This window comes from Trachurus japonicus, chromosome 7 (assembly GCF_045865225.1).
Source record: "Trachurus japonicus isolate A0001 chromosome 7, Traja_1.0".
NCBI lineage: Eukaryota > Metazoa > Chordata > Actinopteri > Carangiformes > Carangidae > Trachurus > Trachurus japonicus.
The window spans coordinates 32,487,470-32,509,971 of NC_140913.1; the positions used below are offsets into that span (position 1 = coordinate 32,487,470).

General features: G+C 40.7%; 1 protein-coding gene across 4 annotated transcripts; it reads left to right on the forward strand.

Moving 5' to 3' along the window:
- The first annotated feature begins 878 nt into the window (after window positions 1-878).
- Window positions 879-22,211, forward strand: klhl21 (kelch-like family member 21). 4 transcript variants are annotated; one of them, XR_015036200.1, is made up of 6 exons: window positions 9,045-9,210; window positions 11,239-12,321; window positions 15,724-16,129; window positions 17,068-17,140; window positions 18,577-19,382; window positions 19,605-22,211. XR_015036200.1 is itself a non-coding variant. In XM_085782904.1 (6 exons), the coding sequence occupies exons 2-5, from the start codon at window positions 11,295-11,297 to the stop codon at window positions 18,922-18,924; spliced, it is 1,854 nt and encodes a 617-aa protein (XP_085639030.1). In that variant the 5' UTR covers window positions 9,045-9,210; window positions 11,239-11,294; the 3' UTR covers window positions 18,925-18,931; window positions 19,742-19,757. The 4 variants fall into 4 exon arrangements, 3 of the variants coding, with proteins under 3 accessions (XP_085639031.1, XP_085639030.1, XP_085639029.1); XM_085782904.1 differs by having other exon boundaries at window positions 18,577-18,931; window positions 19,742-19,757; XM_085782905.1 differs by lacking the exon at window positions 9,045-9,210 and adding an exon at window positions 879-1,032 and having other exon boundaries at window positions 18,577-22,211.
- The last annotated feature ends 291 nt before the right edge of the window (window positions 22,212-22,502 follow it).

The window sequence follows — 22,502 nt, forward strand, 5'->3', positions numbered from 1 at the left end:
CCTGTGGGCTGCGTCCTCCTGGTGGGCCGCAATAGTATTGCAAGTGGGCTGTCAAATAATTTTCAAAATAGTATGATTTTTGTGAGGAAAAAAAAAAAAAAGAATTATGTCTTAGATGTGAAAAAATTACTAAATAAATAATTACTAAATAAAAATTACTTTAAAAAGATTTGTTTAGTTGTTTAGTTTTTCCAATCATTAAAGGTATTCAGAAATGGCCGTTTCTCCTGTTGGTCGCGCCTCCTTCTACGAGTTTCCACGAGTTGCCGCACGAGTTTACCCATGTAAGGAAAACAAATTTGATTGGTCGTTATCGAGCGGGCGGGATATTCAACTTGGGGCGAGATCTGAGCTAGGTGTGTGTGTGTGTGTGTGTGTGTGTGTGTGACGTTTGATTGACGGATCCAATATCAGTGGCTGATGAATTGTGAGTAGCGCGTGACGCATAATTCGTGTGCCTGCATTATCCAATGCGAAAAAAAAATACCACACTTTCATCCCGGATTTACTCGAAAATAGAATTTTGCACAAAGTTTGGGCTACATCGTCGTGATTATATTAGGCTACACTAATTTTATGACCCAGAGTGGAATCAAATTAATTTTTCTTTTCTATACACCTTTGAAATAAGAAAGTGCTCTGAGAACACATTATTTGGTCTCAGGTCTAAAACATAATTTAACGAACAAACTGATAAAACAAAAGTACTGGATCATTCCTGAGGAGCAATCAAATATCTCCATCAACCTAAATATTATTGTTGTTGTTGTCATATTAGCCTACTACTTTGCATCTCTGGGGTTGCAGTAGGCTACTATCTGCGTGCTCCTCTCTAGTCGGTCGGTGGCTGTATTTTCCGACAGCCCCTGAACGCAGCATTTGTTCCAGTGCAGCAGCCTGTCATGGCGCAGTCGAGGCCGGAGAGAGGAGCAGCAGCGGCGGCGGCGTCAAACTTTCATTTCAGCTCGACCTGTGCGACGTTAACGCGGTTCTGAGTGTAGGAGGCAGCAACACGGACGGAGACGAACCCCGGTGAGTCCACTGAAGCTCAGTTGTTGTGGTTTTTTTTATGTGGTTTGTTTGTCTCGGAGCAGAGACTAGAAGCTGTAACATTGTGTCCCAGTAAGAGGAAAAGAAGGTGTCGAGCTGCGCGTCAACAGGACAAGAGAAGAGAAGAGAGGACTTTAATGTTCACAGTGTTTAACATGTGGAAATATTACTGCTAAATCTGCAACTGCACTGTTTTCTACTATCGTTACACACTATTATATATGTCTACATTAATGAATCGGTTTCCACTGAACATAAACAACGCACAGTGAGTTCTCATAATGGCGAAAGTTAATTATCGAGACAGAAGTTGTTCAACATTTTCCATCATGTCGGGTTATAAAATGATGATAATATTTAGATTAAAGCTTAAACATTTACTGTCACGACATCTATGTGTGTGTGTGTGCATGTGTGTGTGTGGCTTTGGGCCTAGTTATGTATCTGGGCTATGATATAGCATTAGCTTCCATATTTGAATATTATCATTTTTTCCCAAACATGGCTTTGGATGAGGAGCAATTTAAGACTCAAGGCCTCAGTGTGTTGGACATGTATGGATGCATGGAGGATATACATGTTCATCAGTGGTGGAATAAATATTATTAAATCTAAATTCAAATCTGAGGAATTTATATAAGATAAGAGATGTCGAGACATGTTATTTTGTTTGTTTAATTCAATTGAAATCAAGATTTTACTTGGACAACACTATGATTTATTACAGATTGAACTATTCAACAATATGCATCCAAGTAGATCCATTAGTAAACCATTAGTTGACTGACAGGACAATAATTAACAACTAAATGGATGAATGTCAAACTAATTTATCATGTAAAGATTCCAGAGATATCAGCTTCTTGAATGTGTCACTTACTGACATGCAATTCAAACTATAATTAATGAATAATAATTAATTTGTTTGCACATGAATGCATATATTTGCAATATGCAGTATCTAGTATTTTGATAATGTAAAACCATTTAATACAGTTTTGCTTGTAGCTAGTATGTGTTATTACTACTTCAGTAAAGAGTGTGGATTCTTCCTCCTCCTCCTCCTGTGATGTTTATGTTAAGTTGTAACTGTGACTCTTGTTCAGCAGCAGGAATCACAGGAATGCCGGGGCCAGATGATAGCGCTCATTACTCGGTATTTGAACTCATCCCTGGTGGTAAAACCTGAGTCATCACAGAAACAAACCTTCACGGTGGCATTATTAAAAAAGAAAAGTTACCGGTATCTTTCCTGCCAGGAATTCCCTAAACGAGACGGATGAATCACACGCTGCCTCATTTGGACATTATTAGTCAGTAGGAAAAGTTTCACATGAATGAGCAGCGGTTTGCAGATTTTAACGTCATTTTTTTAACTTTAGGAAAAGTTGCATTACAGCAAACCAAAAAGGGCGTGCATTTGCCGCAAGCAACGCCGCTCATCATGCAAACTTGTCCTATAATTTGCATGAGAATATCATTACCTAATTAATCTACATCTGAGGAACATATGCGCTCTCATACTGTCGGCCATCTGGGAGCCGTTGCAGCCAGAAGCCTGTTGCAGTTTCTCGTCAGTTGGGGAGGGAGGATGAGAGGCCGCGGTTGCCTTTTTATGGCCAGGGCCGGCTCAGCTGTGGAGAACCAGGGGTTTTATGTCGCTCCAGTCTGATGGTTGTCTGAGCAGCTGTCTGAATGTGTTGTTAGTGCAACAGGTGCTGCTGTTGGAGCGCACGAGTCCAGTACAGGCAACGTTGGGTTACAGAATCAAGTGGTTGATTTATTATCGTGGAGGAGGGATAAAAAAAATGTAGATTACGAAGGCGCCATATTTCATTTTCTCTGTTTTGATATTCAAAGTGGCCGAAGCTGCACACACAAGCAGCTTTTATACTGCTGATACTGAGGCGAGGACATGCAAAGTAGAGCTGAAGCCTGTCGTTGGCAGAGATGGACAGAGTACTCGACTCCAGTACTTGAGTAAGAGTACAAATACTACTGGTCAAAATTTACTCCGTTACAAGTAAAAGTAGCTCAGTCGACATGTTACTCGAGTAAGAGTAAAAAAGTACTTGCTTTTAAAGGTACTTGACTATCCAAAAGTACATGCTTTTAAATTTACTTTAAGTAAAAGTAAGAGTAAGAGTAAATCTCTTATTTTTCACATCAATTAATTACTATATTTTTTTTCTAAATTAATTTAAGCTTTTAACTCTTGTTTCTGAGAATGAACTCTTTGAAACCAGCTGCACTGATGTGCTGCTTTTAGGGGTTAGGGTTTCCTTCTTTGACAAACACAGCTTGTGTTCAATAGGATTTTAGAAAAAGACCTGAAAGTAACGAGTACTTTTCAGCCTTCCTAGAAATTAAGTCGAGTAAAAGTAAAAATATTTGTCTTGGAAATGTATTCAAGTAAGAGTAATAGGTACCAAAGAAATCTAATACTCAAGTAAAGTACAAATCCTCTGGATATGTACTTAAGTACAGTACTCAAGTAAATTTACTCCGTTACTGTCCACCACTGGTCTTTGGTAATTACAAAGCTGCACCAGTAAGGGGCAACACTACTGTAGCACCGAGAAACCCAAGAGCTGCAGTCCAGTCCACGTACTGTAAACACGGTGTCTGATTTACCCTGTTGTTGTTCACATGCTCAGAGCAGCTCCCACATAAACAGACTGTACCTTCGCTGAATAGTCTGCAGTCCTGGAAGCCACAGAGCCATTATGAAACTGTGAGTCAAAGTCACGCCCCTGACACAGGGAATAAATCAAGGCAACTTTTCTTTTTTTTTTTAGATTTAAATGAAGCAAGATGTTGTTGTGTGTTTTGTAATGGTCTGCTTTTGTTCCCCTCACAGTCTCCTGCTGCTGACTGTGCTGCGTTTGAGTTTTTACTTTACTTTACTTTACAAACTCTGGTGGTTCTTCTGTCTTCCACCCAGACCTGAAGGTTCTGGACGTTGGTATCATAGTTTTAGTTCTGGATTGTTCACCAGACAAAAGTAAAATATGAGGATCTGCCCTTAGTCTCTAGATTGTCAATCCTCACTAAGTATAAATACTAGGGGTGTGCCAAAAAATCGATTCACATAAGAATAGCAATTCTCATTTAATACGATTCAGAATCGATATAAAAATGTCCCAAAATCAAAATGAAACAAATCTGCTGGCTGTCGGCCTCCGTTTCCTTAGAATTTAAAAGGCAGCATGTTTTTTTTTTTAAGTATATTTTTTTGGCTTTTTGGCCTTTTATTTGATAGCACAGTGAGATAGACAGGAAAGGGGGAGGCAGAGAGAGGGGAAATGACATGCAGGAAAGGTCTGCCCGATGCGGGACTCGAACCGGGGACGTCTGCGTTGAGGACTGTAGCCTCTACATGGGGCGGCCGCTTTAACCACTGCGCCACGCACCGCCCCAAAGGCAGCATGTTTAACTGCACTATTTTTTTTTAAATAAAGAGGCACTTTTAATGTTGTTACTTAATGCAACAGTTTCAACAATTCCATCTAAGCATGGATAAATGTTTAAAACTCAATAAATGTGAAAAAGACACTTTAGTCATTCTGTCTTGCAAAGCAGACTGGAGTAGATCATGAGGATCCTTTGCACACCGACAGACTGAAGCAGAAATCATTAGGAATCAAATCGTTTTTAATTGAAAATCGATTTTGAATGGAATCGTAGCCCCAAAAATCAGAATCGGATCTAATCGTGAGATAGTAAAAGATTCTCACCCCTAGTAAATACCTGCAGGACTCTTCCATCGGCCTCAGTTGTAGAGGGGTAAAATACAAGTTTTACGGACAGCGATTCGATGTTTGCCGATATCAAGAAGTTTCACACAGTACCAGTTCAGTTTGATTAGTCACCTCCTGACACAGTGAATAAATCAAGCCAACTTTGTTTTAGATTTAAATGAAGCAAGATGTTGTGTTTTTGTCCCCCCCCCCCCCCTTCAGTCCTCGGCAGATGACTGAATTGTCTTTGTATTTTTATTCAGATATCTCAAATACTGTTTGATGGATTATCTCAAACCTCTGGTGGTTCTGTCTTCCGTTCCATCCCAAGCTGAAGGTTCGGGACGTTGGTATCTCAGTTTAGGTCTTGGTTATAGAATAAGAATAAGGACTATTGGCTGGACAAAAGTAAAATCTGAGTACCTGTCTTTGGTCTCTACTGTAGGAAACCGTGATAGTCGATCCTCACTAAGTATAAATACCTGCAAGACTCTTCCATCAGCCTCAGTTGTAGGAGTATAAATCACAAGTTTGATCGCAATATGATATCATGTCGATTCAACGGACAACAATTCGATGTTTGCCAATTTTTTAAATGAAGCAGGATGTTGTTGTGTTTTTGTTCCCTGCTCAGTCCTCAGCTGTTGGCTGGATTGTCTTTGTATTATTACTCAAATATCTCAATAACTGTTTGATGGATTATCTCCAAACTTTGGTGGTTCTGTCCCAAGCTGAAGGTTGTGGACATTGGTATTCAAGTTTTGGTTTTGGTTGGGTTAGGGTATTGGCCAGACAAAAGTTGTATCTAAGTACCTGTCCTTAGTCTCTAGAAAACCATGATATATACTGAATATACATGTAAATACCCGCAGGACTTTAAGTTTAATCACAATACGATATCATATCGATTCAATGGACAACGATTCAATGTTTGACAATATCACAAAGTCTCTCATGGTACGAGTTAAATGTGGTTGGTCTCATCCTCCTGACAGTGAATAAAACAAGTCAACTTTTTTTAATAGATTTAAAATGAAGCAAGAAGTTTATTATATTATCTCTCATATTTTTACTCAATTATCTCAATAACTGTTCGATGGATTGTTATCAAACCTTTGGTGGTTCTGTCCTCCAACCCTAATCTGAAGGTTGTGGATGTTGGTGTCACAGTTTTGGTCTTGGATTCAGAATAAAGTCTGGATCGTTCACTTGTCCTTAGTCTCTGGAAAACTGTGGTCGTTGCTCCTCACTCACGGTACGATTTCATGTCGATTCAACGGACAACGATTCGATTGTTTGTCGATATCACAAAGTCTCTCTCAACACGATTTCTATTCGACTCGATTCGATTCAAGGGTCAGTGATCGATATTTGACGACATCGTCTGCTGATTTAAGGCGATCACTTCCTTTCATATCTCAGTCGGCACTATCACGTCCGTTAGGCTCTGAAGTCTTATTCTTGGATATTTCAACTCTGATTCATTGTTTTATTTCAGTCGGGACTCCCTGAGTTTCTATTTACAGCGGTTCTGATGGTTCCTAAAATACAAACTAAGACCTTCCCATCGGTCTTACTAAGGATCAGAAAATGTTTTACCCCAGACTTGTGACTAACGCCATTGAACCTTTTGATTATTACTATAACAGGGCATGAGTTCAGATAGTACAGTTACACCATGTGATAAGGAGGGGGTGTAAGGATCGTTCACCTTTATATAGCTGTGTACAGTCTGTACAGGTGGGTGGGGTCGTCACTCATTCCACTGGGATTGTTTCCACACCTCCACTGTATCCCTCTCTCTCTCACCTTCCCTTCTCTTCTCTTTCCTTTGACAGTATAAATGTCTGCCGTCTATTCTCGGAGCTGTTTGGTAAACAACCTCATTGTAAGTTGCTCAACACTCCCGAGTCCCGACTGCTCTAGTTTTGCGGCAACCTCCGTTCGTTTTGTTGTAACATGCAGCAGAAGATAAAAACTACCAAACCCAGATGCAGACGAAGAACAGATGTTTAGAAGTGAATGACTGCATTTTTTTTTTTTTTTTTGTGAAAGAACATTTTTAGCATTTGTAACGGTGGAGAGAGTGGGACCAAGAAGGAAAACTCATCACCTCTATGTAAGGAAACAACATTATCTCCTGTAACGTACAGATGATCACTTGTGCAGAAGTTAGACGTGTGTGTGTGTGTGTGTGTGTGTTTTCAGTGCAGATCTGGGTTGTGAGGCCCCGTCTGCCCTTCACACAACAGTTTGAGCTATGCGGACCGCTGCATTGTTGAACCCTGGTGAGGAATGTGTGCTAAGTCCTTTGGCCAGAGGAACCGGGGGCTTTATTACAACCTTTAAACAAATCTCTGTAAGGAGATACCTGTGTATTTTGAGAGGCAATGATGATCATCTCCAAATATTGACGAGGAGCTTCGATCGGCCTCTGAACGCAGCTTCCTGTGAAGTCGTTGGTGTTTCAGAAAGAAAGAAACGTCTGTTGAAGCGTTTCACTGCTGTTTACCATCTGGTCTTTTCCTCTCTTTTACAATCTTATCTTATCTTATCTTTTATAATCTTATTCATCTCAATGTCAAATCAGATATTCTTCTCAGTTAATTATCAACAGTGCTATAATATCATATACATATTTTAGTATTAGCAGCATAGTTTATAACAGGGCTGTGCAATGAATCAAATTTTGATTATGATTTTGATTTTGGCTCCAAACGATCTCAAAACTTAAACAATTGTGGAAAATGTTCGTGCACCTTCAAAGTGTTTTGCCCCCCACCCATCTCAGCTCGTATCCTTGAAGCATCAAATACTATACAACTACGACAGCAACAACAGCATCCTTCTACAAGTGAACAATTATTTGTCGTTCTACCAACATGTGTCCATTAATTCACAAAAGCAGTTTCCTCAGTTAACTGTTTAATTAGTTAGCTCCTCTGTCCTGTTTGAAATGAATCATCACGAAATGTTCAATAAATGCATCATGTTAAAGCAGAAGTAAGCGGAATGTTTGTGTTAATATAAGTCTTAAATAGTTATATCTTCCGACAGCAATCACTTACATAGAGTGTTTGGTCCGAAACACGGGTCTGTCAGTCACTCTGCTCTGCTGTAAGCCGAGGAGAAAACTTCTTGTATACTTCCTTGTATCCTACAAGCTTTATCCAATGAGGAGAGAGAACGGCATGAAGGGCTGTGTGTGCAGCCAAGGGATGCGTGTGAATGCGGTGACGTAGGGACGAGGGCGGGGACTGCTAACTCCATCGGCTGACAAGAACTTCCCCAAAACGACCGGATCACTTACTTCTGCTTTAACAAAGTCAAAAACATTGTTTTGCCAGATAAATATAACCATGATTTCAATATTGACCAAATTAACCGTGATCAAAAATTACCAAGATGCCTTGTTTCTAGGGCCAGCATTTAATAGATCATTATGTAGGAAATTAACGACACCACAAGCTCATTGACATCACCATTAGCCCAATTGTCAGATTTTGCTCTTGATCTGTTGTTCATTCTACAAAAACAACCAGGTTTTATTTTTGTCTACAAAATTCCCCTCCAAAAAACAAAAAGATATTAAATTTAGGATCCAAAAAAAATATTGAGAATCGTCCATCACTGTCTCCCACAGACCAACTGAACATATTTGGGTTTTCTTCAGATGTTGCTGAAAAACAGTCCAAAACCCAAATATGTTCAGTTTAACAAAGAGAAATGTAGAAAATGTGAACAAGCTGGAAGCTGGAAGGTGATGAGGAGTTCTTGAGGAAAGGAAATGGATCTCTGGGTTAAATAAATCCATCCAAGTTGTCAGAATCGTTTTTCACGAGTCTCAACTTCAGTCAGAGTCGGCAGGATTCAGCAGGATTCAGCATTTGGGGACGACAAACATCTGGAACATCGCAGCACTTGATCCAAAAAGCTGACTCACTGACCCGTCCTGCAGTAATTATTAAAATAGTAGATTTTTATGGTAATGGTCTCATGGTTAATGACTCAGAGTGGACCGTTGTGCTTCGCTGAGCTGGTTGAGTATTCTGACAGGAAGGTGTGTGTGTGTGTGTTTTGGTCTGACGGAGGGGATGAGGCCCACGTTCAGCCGGCTCCACTTTACTCACACTGACTGACCACAGATTCATACCAGTGGGAGGTGGAGGAGGAGGAGGTGGGTGGGGGGGGGGGGCTTCATACTCTCCCCACAGTGTGTTAGGTGTTCTCCTCAAACCCCCCCCCCCTCCCCTCTGGTGGAAATGGACACTGCTGGTGTATTTATAGCCCCTGAGCACAGAGCAGCTCTCTTTCTTAAACACACTGAAGGATCTGGTCACATTCAGTCGTCGGAGCTTCGTCGTTCGTTCTATACGTCGTGAACGTTGTGAAACCAAACCAGTCTGGAGTCGATCTTCAGGTAGGAAAAAGGAAACGGTTTGGGTTTGAAACTGAAACATAAAGTGAAGTGGTTTGTTGGAGCAGACGGTCTGGTCTGTAAGGTTGGTCACATGTCGGGCTGTATAGTTGAGATTATTTGGCTCGTGTTTTTGCTTTGAAGCATTTCATCTGGCGTTGAAGTCGTAGAAATGTTAAATTCATTCTGGTTTTGATCTCTATTAGGACTTTTCTTTCCTTAATGTTAAACGTCAACATAGCCATGTGTCCTCCTGTCCATAGACCACTGTGTTTGACAGAGGTACTTTTTATGTTTACAGAAAATTCAATAACGAAGATTTAAGTCATTTTAAAGCAAAGAAATCCCTGTTGTGATGATGACTTGCCTCTTTTATTTGTCTGAAGTGATGGTGAACAGAATAATTTGGGGCTTTGGTCTGTTGCTAAATCAAACCGGGCGATTTGACGATGACTCTCTTGGGCGCTAGAAAACTGTCAAAGTGTTAAATTGGAATATATTCATCAGAAATAATTGTTAGTTGATATAAGATGTTGATGCATGTTCCTGGTGTTTTTCTGTTTTAATGGTTCATTTGGTGTGGGAGGCTCCTTACACAGAAAAATCTGTTTTCAAAAACAATTCATTTCATTTTCAAGCAGAAATCCTTAACTCCAGCCTCTTTTATTTGTCTGAAGCGATTGTGAACAGAATATTTTGGGGTTTTATTACAGGTGATTTGACGATGTCTCCTTGGCCGTTAGAAAACTGTCAAAGTGTGAAAGGGGAAATATTCAGCGGAAAATACAGAGTTAGTTGATGTAACCTGTTAAATTGTTGGTGTTTCTGTGTTTGAGATGGAAACATCATGGTTGTTATGTCTCCTTTCCTTCACCGTCATAGACATCTGTTTGATTGTGGTACATTTGGTGGAAAAGCCTCTTCATGTTTACAGAAAAAAACATAAACTATTAAAGATTCAAGTCTTTTTTCAAATAGAAATTCATAGTTCCAGCCTCAGTTGTGAGGATTTACCTCTTTTCTTTGTCTGAAGTGATGGTGGACAAAATAATTTGGTTGGTTGTTGAATCAGAGCAGGTGATTTGACGATGTCTCTTTGGGCTTCTAGAAACTTTCAAAGGTATTTTTTTTGCAGTTCATTGACATTTTATAGAGAAACTATTGGAAAATATTAACCAGGGACACTTTTTAGGTGATGTAACCTGTTGGTTTGTTGGTATTTGTCTGTTTTAGATGAAAACGTCTCTTTTGTTATATTGTTATGTCTACTTTCCTTCAGCTTCTACACCTCTGTGTTTGACAGTGGTACATTTGGTAGAAGAACCGTCTTATTTAGAAAAAGTATTAACATCAGTTTTCATAAACAAATGAAAATGTAAGCACATTTTCAAGCAGATATTCGTAGTTCCAGCCTCAGTTGTGAGGATTTACCTCTTTTCTTTATCTGAAGTGATGGTGAACAGAAGTTGATTGGTTGTTGAATCAGAGCAGGTGATTTGACAATGTCTCTTTGGGCTTCTAGAAACTTTCAAAGGTATTTTTTGCAGTTCTTTTACATTTTATAGAGCAAACAACTAGAAAATATTCATCATAAAATACTTGTTAGTTGATGTAACCTGTTAAGTTGTTGGTGTTTCTCTGTTTGAGATGAAAATGTCATTGTTTTTATGTCTCCTTTACCGTCATAGGCCTTTGTGTTTGACAGTGGTACATTTGGTGGAAAAACCTCCAGAAAATTGATCAGTAAACAGTTTTTATCAATGAAAAGTATTTTTTTCACGCAGCAATTCATAGTTCCGGCCTCTCAGTTGTAAAGATTTGCCGCTTTTCTTTGTCTGAAGTGATGGTGAACAGAATAATTTGGGGTTTGGTTGGTTGGGTAAATTGACGATGTCTCTTTGGGATCTAGAAACTGTCCAAGGTATTTCTGCATTTTTTTTAAACATTTTATAGAGCAAACAACTGGAAAATCATCAGAAATACTTGTTATTTGATGTATCCTGTTGGTTTGTTGTTGTTTCTCTGTCCTAGATGAAAACGTAGTTCTGAGCACAACCCATAGAAGCTGATCACCAGAGAGCGGAGCGATGGAGAAGCCGGTGTTACAGACTCAACCGTCCACTCTGCCGTTCTTCGACACGGCTCACGCCTTCAACCTGCTGCGAGGAATCCACGAGCTCCGCGCCGAGAGGAAGTTCTTCGACGTGACTCTGTGCGCCGAGGGCCGCGAGTTCCACTGCCACCGCACGGTGTTGGCCGCCGCCAGCACCTACTTCCGGGCCATGTTCGCCGGGACGCTGAGGGAGAGCGCCATGGACCGCGTGGTTCTGCACGAGGTGTCGGCCGAGCTCCTGGGCCTGCTGGTGGACTTCTGCTACACGGGACGCGTCACCGTCACTCAGGACAACGTGGACCTGCTCCTGAAGACGGCCGACCTGTTCCAGTTCCCGTCGGTGAAAGAGGCGTGCTGCGCCTTCCTGGAGCAGCGCCTGGACGTGTCCAACTGCTTAGAGATCCAGGACTTCGCCGAGGCCTACGCCTGCAGAGAGCTGGCGTCCAGCGCTCGCCGCTTCGTGCTGAAGAACATCATGGAGCTGGCCAAAGGGACGGACTTCGAGCGGCTGCCGTGGAAGCGCCTGCTGGAGTTCATGTCGGACGACGAGCTGTGCGTGGACAAGGAGGAGTCGGTGTACCAGATCGCGGTGCGCTGGGTGAAGGCCGACCTTCAGCGGCGGCTGCACTACTGGCCCGAGCTGCTGCAGCAGGTGCGGCTGCCGTTCGTGCGGCGGTTCTTCCTGCTGGCGCACGTGGAGAGCGACCCGCTGGTCTACCTGTCGCCCACCTGCCTCCGCATGGTCAACGAGGCGCGCAGCTTCCAGTCCTGCGAGTACGACCGCTACGACCGGCCGTGCCACCGCATGAGGCCGCGGCCGTCCACCGGCCTGGCCGAGATCCTGGTGGTGGTCGGGGGCTGCGACCAGGACTGCGACGAGCTCGTCACCGTCGACTGCTACAACCCTCAGACCGGACAGTGGCGCTACCTGGCCGAGTTCCCCGACCACCTGGGAGGAGGCTACAGCATCGCCGCCCTCGGCAACGACATGTACGTCACGGGTAAGTCATCCAACGCAGCGTGTGTGTTTGTCTGTGTGTGTTTGGGTGTATTCAAGGAATAGTTCACTCAAAATTGAAATTTCTCAAAACTCATTATCTACTCACCCTCATGTGGACTAAGGGCTGGGAGAAGTTTCAGAGTCCTCCGTGGCTTCTCTGAGTTACAGGGGGTCTCGGCGTAGCAGTGCATTTGCGCCGGCGTCAGTAATCGCACTGACGCCGGCACAAATCTCGCGAGATTTGGACGGACCAGGAAGAGGAGCTTCCGTTACAAACAAGCTTGAAATATAGACTTATTTAATTTTTTTCGGAACAATTTCGCATTTCGGGGCTTCAATACAAGACGGACATTACATACGAGCAGTGTGGAGGTATTTGGATGTTTTTTGGTGTGTCTTTTTGTTACGAAGACAGTTGGTATCCATTTGCAACCTCTATATTGACATGCACTGCTACGCCGAGACCCGCTGTAACTCAGAGAAGCCACGGAGGACTCTGAAACTTCTCCCAGCCCTTAGTCGACATGAGGGTGAGTAGATAGATAATGAGTGAAATTTGAATTTTGGGTGAACTATTCTTTTCAGACCTGTGGCTCGTTTGGGTCGTCTGTGTTCACATGGTAACAGTCCCAATCGGTCCAAAGTTGTAAACAAATGCCATGAGCATGAGCAGTTGGTTCAACTGTTCTCTCATTGGTCAGAAATTTACCTCGAAGGAGGAGGGGGTTACAGGGGAAAAACAAAAAAAACATGGAATAGAAGTCTTAACGGCCCTGAAAATAAAAATCCGACCCGGTCAGAACCCGCAGTTGAAGTCCAGTCCCGACCTGATCCAAGTCAATTGTGTATATTTTCGGATCAAACCTGAACCTGTACATGGCCAGAAAAAAAAGAAGAAGCTGACTGGAGGCATCCTACGTATATATATATTTTTGGCCCAAACCAGCGCGTCTGGTCGTTAAGAACTGTAGTAACTAAGTCCAGTGCTTTGTCCACTACAGGCTGCTAATGGGCTCTTTGCACAGCTCCACTACTTCCTGAACTTAATGCTGCTCCTTAATTTTCCTGTCTTACATTATTGGACAAACTGATTAATCCAGGCGTGTTGGACCATTGTGACTGATCCAGACACACCTGGATTAATCAGTTTGTCCAATAATGTAAGACAGGAAACAAAGGAGCAGCATTAAGTTCAGGAAGTAGTGGAGCTGTGCAAAGAGCCCATTGTTTTGTTTTGACGTGTACTCGGGTAATAAACCAACGGAATCCTCCTTTGCGTTATTATTCGTCATTTAAAGTCACATACTTATCATTTATCCACATGAAAAAAACAACAACAAAAAAAAACACATCGAAAACTGTTTGCTTCTTCCCTGAAAGCAGCAACGCCTGTGCAAACTAGTGGCTGACGACAAATGAAATACTGCCCCCTAGAGGTGTGGATGTATAATATTATAAATGAAACATGGCTCCTACAGGAACCGTTATCAGCAGCGTGTTGTTTGTTGTGTCGGTTGCTCAGTTGATGATGATCTCACTGCAAATGAACGCCGCCCTAGATGATACCACCCCTTGTAGCGCCGCATTATGTTATATAAAGTTTCACCTCATGATGTAATAACGCCGCATTTTGTAATAATCTGCCACATTTTGTAATAAAATTCTTGAATGCAATATGTCATAAACTTTGCCGCATTTTGTAATAAGTTTTTACATAATGTACCAAATTATTACAAAATGCGAGTGTTGCACTTTTTTATGAAAAAATGCAGCAAAGATTATGATGTTGCACTCAAGAATATTATTACATAATGCGGCGCTTCAGCCCTTCTTTGCGATTTCGGCCCGCTTGTTTTGTTTTACAGCCGAGTGCGATTGCTGTGTTCACATTATGAACCAAACAAACCGTTCTTCGGGGTTAAACGCTTCCTGTTTCGGAAACAACTTCTCCAAACTAACCAGGTGTGAACACACACACGCCCTCAGATTGAATTAACAGTGGAAGCTCCACTCGGTAGACTTCCACTCCCGCTCCTTCATGGCCGTCGGACAGAGCTTATAAATAAACTGCAGGCCGCTCGATGTGTGAACAGAGTCAGATGGGACATGGTGTGCTGCCAGGACAATGGTTCTCCTCCTCATCATCATCATCATCATCTTCATCATCATCATTACAGTCACAGTCTCTGATCCCTCCTGAGGTGAAAACAAGGCCGGTGTTTTCCCATGAGAAACAATCTGAGCGCTTCACTCACAGATTTCAAGACGCTGATATTGAGCTGTAAATTTAGCTCAGAACCTCGATGACAGAAATAACAGCAGCGCGTGGTTGCGTAATGTTGACGGGCAGATTAAGTTTTTATAAACTATGATACAGTTTCTTTAAACATGATGGCGTGCATGATTTCGATGTGATTTGATTGACACATTAAGAAAAAACAATACAGGAAAACAGACAAACCCTCATGAACATCAGTTTTCCTGTGGAAAAAAGTTTTAAATTGAACTTTGTTAGTTGCATAAAAGGCTTTTAACTCATATAATGTAAAAATATCTCCTACAAATTGTGAGCAACAGCAGTTAAATGCATCGCAGTGAGATGTTTAAAGCCTGATCGTCCAACATGCAACATGTGGACGGATAAAAGATAAAGGAAACAAATAACAAACTCCCTCAGACTCCATAAAGATACATTTTGAATCCAAATTAACTTATTAAATATGTTATCCACCTATCTGATACTTTTTTTCTTTTAATATGAACTTGTATATCTCTGTTTTTCTCCCTATCATTTGTTTTTATCGTTGTTTCCGTTCCTTTTATTTTGTACTAATTATTACTTTGTCCTTGTTCGTTTTACTTTCTGTTGAAAAAAATGAGAAAACAGCAGGTGAATATGATTGTGGATATGTTGAAACTGAAATAAAAACTTTAAGTTTAAGTTTAAACAATCATAGGGGCGGTGCGTGGTGCAGTGGTTAAGGCGGCCGCCCCATGTAGAGGCTACAGTCCTCGTCCCCGGTTCGAATCCCGCGTCGGGCAGACCTTTCCTGCATGTCATTCCCCCTCTCTCTGCCTCCCCCTTTCCTGTCTATCTATACTGTGTGCTATCAAATAAAGGCATAAAAGCCAAAAAATATACTTGAAAAAAAAAAAAAAAAAAGTTTAAACAATCATAATAATAATACATTTTATTTATTGGCACCTTCAAAAAAGTCAGAAGATATATATTTAAACAATAATAACAATAAATCAATACAATAAATATGTTTACACTGTAAAAATCAACATGTAATAAAATAATAAAATAAAACGGTGACCAGAAGGAAAAACAGATGTGATTATCTCATGAACCTCACTAATCATGGTTAATAAAGACTTCCTGTCTCCGCGTCTCCCGCAGGCGGCTCTGACGGCTCTCGTCTCTACGACGGCGTGTGGCGCTACAAGTCGAGCGTGAACGAGTGGACGGAGGCGTCGCCCATGCTGAAGGCGCGGGAGTACCACAGCTCGTGCGTGCTGAAGGGTCAGCTCTACGTGGTGGCGTCCGACAGCACCGAGCGCTACGACCACGCGCTGGACTGCTGGGAGGCGCTGCCCGCCATGCTGCACCCCATGGACAACTGCTCCACCACGCCCTGCCGGGGCCGGCTCTACGCCATCGGCTGCCTGACCGGCGAGGACGCCATGGCGATCCAGAGCTACGACCCTGACGCCAACCGCTGGACCAGGGTCAAATGCGGCCAGCTGCCGCCGTGGTCGTTCACGCCCAAAACCGTGACGCTCAACGGCCTCATCTACTTCGTCAGGTGGGAGCTCACTTCATATAGAACGTATGGTAACACTTTACTTGAATGGTTGAATGGGTATTCATAAGATTGACATAAAACTGTAGGGCTGGGACGATATGCTTTTCTCCCGATTCAATTCTTCTACGTTTTTTTGGATGGCGATTTGATTTAAATTGTGATTCTACGATATTGCCGATTCTCTGGATTTTTAGTCTGCATTTTTAACATTTATCTGCACACAAATACTGTAGGAGCCTATAAATTAACATACTCCATTATAAAGTGAACTTAAACCCTTTTCAAAACCTGTACTCTCTGTATGTAAAAAAGGCTAACAAATGCACATTGCACAATATTTAAAAAAATAAAAAAATAAATAAAATAAATAAAATCGATTTTTGAAAGAAAAATTCGTCAAAATAGATAAAAACTGTCATAACCATGACATAACAGCTGTCGTAAACATCAATGAATACTTATGACAGCTGTCGTGAAGTGTCATTCGGTAAGTTATGTCAGTTTTGATGCAAAGTTGACATTATTTGAGATGTCCTTGTTATGAGAACTTGACATAATTTTTTAAAGTTTGGCAATTAGGTCTGCTATGACAGTTTAAATTGCCTTTATGTCAAGTTGTCAGAACAAAAACATCTCAAACAATGTCAACTTTGCATTAAAAGTGTCATAACTTACCAAATGACACTTTATGACAGCTGCCATAAGTATTCATTGATGTTTATGACAGCTGTTATGTCATGGTTATGACAGTGTTATGTCAATCTTATGAATACCTATTCAAGTAAAGTGTTACCAAACGTATTTATCTTCCAGGATAATTCAGCTGCAACGGAAGTGAACGTTGAGGATTTATTTAAAAGGACGACATCAAACATCCGTCGTTTGTGAATAAAATATTTATTTTCAGAGTTTTGACTTTGTTGTGTCTCCGTCTTCAGGGACGACTCGGCCGAGGTCGACGTTTATAATCCTCTAAAGAACGAGTGGGACAAAATTAATCCAATGAACCAGGTTTGTATTTCATCTCCCAGCATGCACTGCACTACAACAACAACAACAACAACAACAACAACAACAACAGTTTTTATTTTTATATGTGTGTCTGTGTGTGTACATGGAAATAAAAGCTGTTGTTTTGGATCTGATCAAATTTTATTTGATTTAACTCTTATTATCTGTTCTCTATTTTTCCCCAAATAAGGTACTTTACTCTTAACTTAATTGATTATTTAATTAAATTGTATTCAGTTCTATTGTTGACATGTCTGAAAATCTTTTATTATCTTTGTCGGTTTCAGGTTCAGGTGACTTTAATAAAAGCAAGGCATACATATAACACACAAGACATTGAGACAGTTATTTTTTTTGTAGTTTTTATTTAGTTTATTTCAGTTAAAAATAAATTAAAAACCAAGGCAGACTTCTAATAAATAAGATGAAATAGATAAAGAAAAACAGGCCTCAGTAGAAAGTGCAACTAAAATCCTGAGAGGTGTTTTTTCAAAGGTGTTATCTCACTACAATAACTTTGTGCTGCTATGTGACTCAGTTTCCAGCAGAGGGCGCTGTTTTTAATTTAGACTGGATTAAAGTTTGTGTAAACTTTTTTTTAGGCCAAATTTATTTCCACAGACTTTTATTTTGTTAGGCCATATTTATTTATTTCCACAGACTTTTATTTTGTTAGGCCATATGTATTTATTTATTTATTTACAAAGACTTTTATTTTGTTAGGTCATATTTATTTATTTACAGAGACTTTTATTTTGTTAATAAAAAAAATAATAAAATTGGCCGTTTTCATATATACGCGTATACTATGTATATATGGTGCATATATGCACAGATAAACTGCATATAGGTTTCATATATGCGCATATATCCTCATGAGGATATATATATATATATATATATATATATAGGTTTGAATACAGTATACGTGACATACATAAAATTGTCAGTTTTCATGAGGATATGCGCATAATATGAAACCTATATGCAGTTTATCTGTGTATATATGCTGCATATACAGTATGGTGCACATATGCATCATATATGCACCATGTCTACGTATAGACCCTTTCAGAGAGTATAAACAAATACAGGTGTTACCAAGGATACTAATTAAGGCTCCATTCCATTTAGTGTAGCAGAGCGTTTTCTAATGAGCCACACCTGTCTTTGTTTATACTCTCTGAAAGGGTCTATATAGCATATATGCGTATATATGAAAACCGACAATTTGATGTAGCCTGTCACATATATTCAAACCTATATTAAAACCTATAGGTTCTTTCCGTGTGGGATATTTATTTATTTACAGAGACTTTTATATTGTTAGGCCATATTTATTTATTTATTGACAGAGACTTTTATTTTCGAACACCACATTTATTTCGTCCTTTGACTCTCTGACCGTCTTCGTGTCTCTTGTGTCTCACCAACAGGTCCATGTTGGCGGCAGCGTGGCGGCGCTGGGTGGTAAACTCTACGTCTCCGGCGGTTACGACAACACCTTCGAGCTGTCGGACGTGGTGGAGGCGTACGACCCGGCGACGCGGTGCTGGTCTCTGGCCGGTCGCCTCCCTCAGCCGACCTTCTGGCACGGCAGCGTCAGCATCTTCCGCCAGTTCATGCCGCAGGTGTCGGGCGCCTTCGAGCCCGCGGACGTACCAGAGTCCAACGCCATCCACCTGCACCGGCACCAGCGCCACCACGAGCTGCACAACCTCAACAACAATCTCAACCAGAACCACCAGAACCAGAACCAGGACGTCGTCAACGCAGCGCACTGAGTTTTTGGTTCTGCACTGCAAAAACTCAAAATCTTACCAAGAATATTTGTCTAATTTCTAGTCAAAATGTCATTTCTAGTCAAAACAAATCTCATTATACCTAAAATAAGACTCATCACACAATAAAGTAGCTTGTTTTTAGACATTTTTTACTTCTTTCAAGCAGATTTTCACTTGAAATAAGTAGAAAAATCTGATAGTGGAGCAAGTTTTTCTTTCTTATTACAAGCACAAGAAACTTGCTTTCACTGGCAGATTTTTCTACTTATTTCAAGGGAAAATTTGTTTGAAACAAGTGAAAATTATCTAAAAACAAGTACATTTTTAGGCGATGAGTCTTGTTTTAAAGGGACAACGAGGAGTTTGTATTTGGTTATAAAAAAGTCACACATTAACGTGGATGAATCTACGCTACCCACACTTGTTAATGGCTCAATTTTTGATAAGTATATCGTTTGGTGTCTATCGTTACTTTGTTATTTTAATTAGTGGCGGAAATGCTGGGTGAGCCGACCAGCGTTTCCTTACTTTCGGTCATGAGAATAACGCCGCCAAATTGCTGTTTATGGTCGGAACTACGACGGTATCTGATCGTCTTCCAACCTCTGACTTTCATTGTTGATGAATGAAAACATGAGTCCGTCTTGCGCCGGTCCAAGAATTTCACCGTGCGCATGGAGGCTCATGGGAAATGTAGTGTGAAAACACTTCGCTTTCCAAAACTCCTTGTCCCTTTAAGTGGAAAGAGTTTCGTTTTGACTAGAAATGAGACATTTTGACAAGAAAATATTCTTGGAAAGATTTTGAGTTTTTGCAGTGTGGACCCGTTTGTTGTCGAAGTTGTCCCGACCCGTTCTCCCTCTCGTCGTCGTCGTCGTGCCGTCGTTAGTTTACTGTGAATTTACCTCATGGCGGCCGGCGGTGAAGCTGTTTTCACGGCAGTAGAGGAAACAGAGTCGTCTGTCTGAGCTCCAGGTGACGACGGCGAACACTGACGACCGCCGCGTCTGTCTGTGACCGGGTCGGTTCCTCAGAGGTTCTGTGACTCGTAGCTCCGCTCACTGGAAACGGTCCTGGACGGGTCCTGTAGAAAATCCTCCGTTAGCGACTGAGCTGCTCTTTAAAGTAAAAACATTCACTCTGTAAAACCAAACGCTACGACACTCAGTCCATGTTCACATTTGTAATCATACATTTGTAATAGTAACATCAGACAGACACAGCAGATCCCAGATACCCAGGTGTGAGGTGGGGGAGCAAAAGAAGTCCCAAACCTAATTAGACAGAAATAGAAATAGCTATAATATAATATGATATAATATAATATAATAATTGCACGTTATTGAGTTTTACACCATCTTCCTGTGTGATATTTCACAATAAAAGCCCACTTAAGAAATTAATGGAGACTATCTACTGAAAGGCAAGGACCGGGGCTCTTAATTTGAAAATAACACAGGAAGTGTTGAGTTTGCAGTAACGGTGTAATCAAAGAGTGAGAGTGAATCAAAAAACCATCAAAATGTGGCTTCTTATTAAAATATGACCAATTTCCCATTAAATCATATCGGGATTGGGACAAAATACCAGTTCAGTTCAGTTCAGCTTCTGCAGTTTAGACATTAATGATGGCTCTGCTGATAAATGTCTGTAAATGTCACTTAATAAAATTATATTTTATCGTTTTAAGCACCTCTTGCAATTACACCACGTGCCACTGGGGGTCAGAGTAGCTGTCCCTGGTTCAGAAACAGAGATCTACATGAACCTCGATCAATACACTGTCGAAAGAATTTATTTCTCTCTCTTTGGAGTAAAGTTGGAGTAAAACAAAAAGTGTTTGGACAAACATTAATCAGAGTTCTGCTTTGACAGCATCATGATGAGTTTCAGAAATAATCGTTTTCAGTCACATAAAACTGAGAAAACACATTAAAATGTATGAGTTTACTCAGATTCCTGCTACATGTGAACATGAGCTCAGTCCTTAATTATCCTCTGAACACTTTGGATCAGAGTGTTTTTTTTGTTTTTTTCATTCTCTATTCTCTATTAGCCGACCAAAAAAAATTGAGAATACAAATGTAACCGTCACGTTTTTGTTTTCACAGAACAAACTCAAAAACAAACAAATGATCTGCACAGAGCTGAGATTTATTTGTTTCATCTGATTCATTTACAAGAGAAAACGACTTGAAGGATTAAATCTGAGCAGTAAATATTTTCCTCTGGGAGCCGTCTGGGACTGTTTCCTCCACAGCAGAGACGGGTGTGTTTCTGTGAACGGACAGGTGTGTGTGTGTGTGTGTGTGTGTGTGTCAGTAGCTGGTTTAATTTTAATTTTATTTGTTTTGTTTTGTTTTGTTTTCTATAGACACACAAGTTTAAATCTGAAATGAAATACTCACATCAAAGTGTTTACAGGCCGTCGTGGCTCCACGTGTGAAAACTGAAGTGAAGGAAAGTGAAAATAATCTTCAGGTGTGAAGTCGGAGAGAAGTGAGCTCTCGCACACACCTGAGTCTCTGAAGCATTGTGGGTAATGTAGGCGCCAGAGGTTTGGAGAGAGAATTAGAAGAAGAAGAAGGTTTGTAATGAAGGAGATGTTTTGTCTTGTTTTATTTTTGTTTTTTTTAAACACTTTCCACTGTGTGTCCGGTGATATTTTGTAGGAAAAGAGGCTGAATTAGCAGGAAAAACTCTTTGGACAATTTGAGCAGAAACCAAATAAAATAAGTAATAATAAAAATATTGATATATAATCAGTTTACATTCCAAAAAACAACCGCGAAGACAATTCATATTGCGCACTAAACAGACAAAAACTAAACGAACCAGTGGAAACACTTTGAGAGCTGAGTTTCCTTCTGCTGCATGTGACGTTGACTTGTTCTGGGTTGATTGATTGATTGATTATCTTATTGCTATTGGTCAGGATCAGCCTCTATAGTATATAACCACCAGTCGAATGTGCATGAAGTCTTTTTTTTTTCTTTTTAGACGTTGTATTTATGAATGTTTCGTATGTTTTTATTTATGGACGTGTCTGTGGCTGCGGCTCATGACGTCGCAGCGAAGTCAAACAAACTCAAACTGGAAGTGCAAAACAATCTCAAGTCGCTCGTGTGTAAAATAATATTATTTTTTTTGCTTTTAATAATGGAAAATTGTAATATTTTGCGTGTTGTTTGTAACGTTTATTGTCGATGCATCAGTTTCTTAGTTTTCATACGAGTTTGCGATTTTGTTGAATCAGTTTTGTAAATAAAGTTTATTCTTTAACCCTGTGAACTGTGTCTGTCTGATGTTTACAGTGGAGTTACTGTAGATTAAACTGCAGTTTGTTCATGTGCTGAGCCATGAGGAAACAGATGTTCACACAGATTTTAATAGAAACAATGAACAGCAGTTACAAGAGAGATGGATTAAAGCAGAAGTAAGCGATCCGGTCGTTTTGGCTAATGCTGCGTTCCAGGCAGGCTTTTGAAACCGTAAATTACAGCTTCAAGTCCCGACTTACGACTTTGTAGCGTTCCAGGCAACCCACTCGTGTTTTTCCGACCTGTTTTACCTGTGAA